General features: G+C 36.3%; 1 protein-coding gene across 1 annotated transcript in view; it reads right to left on the reverse strand.

The window, feature by feature from the left end:
- The window catches only part of ITGA8 (integrin subunit alpha 8), a 272,754-nt gene that overhangs the window by 177,646 nt on the left and 93,057 nt on the right, over window positions 1–2,051 (reverse strand). Inside the window, exon 13 of the mRNA XM_004712640.2 lies at window positions 955–1,160. Within this exon, the coding sequence (XP_004712697.2) occupies window positions 955–1,160 (206 nt within the window). The remainder of the gene's footprint in view (window positions 1–954; window positions 1,161–2,051) is intronic.

Consider the following 2,051-nt stretch of genomic DNA (forward strand, 5'->3'; position numbering starts at 1 on the left):
GAGGGATGGAAAAAATGAGGATCTGATACCAAGGGCTCAAGTAGAAAGCAAATGTTTTGAGAATGATGGTGGCAACAAATGTACAAATGTGCTTGTCACAATGGATATATGCATGGATTGTGATAAGAGTTGCATGAGCCTCCAATAAAATGATTAAATTTTTTTTCTGAAACCATAAGTTTAAAAAAAATGTTTGTGAACTGGGTGAGATTCACAGTAGAATCATAATCTTTTATGTATTTATGTTTTATAACACTTGAAAAATGCCAATTATGCATTTCTGGAACCAGCCTTTTAAAGATATCATTAAGGCAGTTGTCGCCAAATATACCATAAGCACAGATTTGATGTAAATACATCTGTGGGTGTTGGGTAAATTCCTGTTACTTCCTCAATCAAGAAACCCACCATAACCAAGTTCTTAAAGTCCTTAAATTGTCTACAGCATTGGGTGGGAGCTTACATGCTTTTCTGAAGAGGGGATACTCAATGTTTTCTTAAATTCCCACGTTAAAGAATCACAACCTTAAACTAACAATTTAGCACTCAATTATTGTGAGCATTGAACCTATGCATCCCAAGCATAGGTTAAGCATAAGGTGATATACTTGTCAAATACCAACATGTATCAACTGGGTGGTTTCTACACATAGAGAAGTTTCTCTAGGTTTTTTCCCCCCATTGGCTAGATCTATATGCAAATTTTAAAATCAAGATCTATTATATGACACTCTAAGTCGCAAATGAGAAGGTTCCATGTGACATTTATACTGATCCAAACATAGAATCTTTAAATTGCCTTGAGATTTCTGATTATCCATTAATAAACATGAATTCATTCAAAACCACCAAAGCCATGTTACACACACCCTTGTGAACACTAGAAGTGTCTAATTCTGTCCCAAGAGTAGCATGTAGTTATACACACACACGGTTTCCAGTCATTTAAATTACCATTGTAGCCATCTTGGTTCAGGTCTCCTAAGTGAGCGACGGCACTACCGAATCTCCCAAAAACCTCAGTGCCTGAGAGGACCTGAGGGTCTCTGAAGAGGAGAGGGCTTGCTTGCAAATACAAGTAAACTTGCCCCACTTCTTTAGGGTGACTCTCAAATTCACGTTCCATGAAGAGAGGTGCGCCAATCAATATGTCATCCATCCTGTGGGAAAGAGAGAGAGGTCAGTGCTCCTCCAGGCCTAAGACTCGTAGGAGGGAATCTTAAATGAGCATCTCCATGTAGTTCCAACTTGCATTGACTTTGTTTTCTTTTGGAGGGACAGTTTACAATCCTTATAGCACTTCCATTGCTTTGCTATGTCTAAGGCGTTGAATGTTGTAAGAAAATACAAGTTGTGTTTACAACATTAAAAAGTTATGACTTCAGGGAAATTACAGATAGTTTACCTTTTTCCATTCTTAGTGCATTTCTAGAAACGACGCCCTGACCCAAAGAAGTTTTTCTAAAAGCAGAAAAATGTCTTTCTAAATTCATAAAAATGTGTAGTTTAATTATTCCATTTTCTGCATGTTTTATAATAGTTGTCTTTTCCTTCTTTTCCCATTAAAAAAAAAACCAGAGACAAGAGAAGGACGATCTATATGACTGCCTAGAAAGATAGAAAACAAAACTCTCATTCTAAATCAGAATTTATAGGATTTCTTTAGAGTACAGGTAGATATTACAACCTGAAACCAACGGACACTTTTTAAGGTTGAGCATTTCAATAAAGAGACACTGGAGAAAATTATTTAAAGATAAAGCATTAAGCACCAGGAGAATAAAACATAGAACTGGTTAGTGGTGTATCCTTCATGGTGTCAGATGCTGTGACGAGGACTATAACAGAAATGGTGCATCTTCATTATGAGTCTTCTAAGCGGTTTGATTTTTTAGAAACACATTCGTGTATTATTTTTATTTTTAAAAGGTGAGGCAAACCCACAGCAGTCAACATTCATAGTTACTGTATATCCTGGCAGATAAAATAATCTGAAAAAGGAACTGAGCCAAAAAATACAAATTTGCATTTGCCCCTCATAACCCTTCAGT

This window comes from Echinops telfairi, unplaced genomic scaffold (assembly GCF_000313985.2).
Source record: "Echinops telfairi isolate 266 unplaced genomic scaffold, ASM31398v2 ScPeMD7_7473;HRSCAF=8511, whole genome shotgun sequence".
NCBI classification, from domain to species: domain Eukaryota; kingdom Metazoa; phylum Chordata; class Mammalia; order Afrosoricida; family Tenrecidae; genus Echinops; species Echinops telfairi.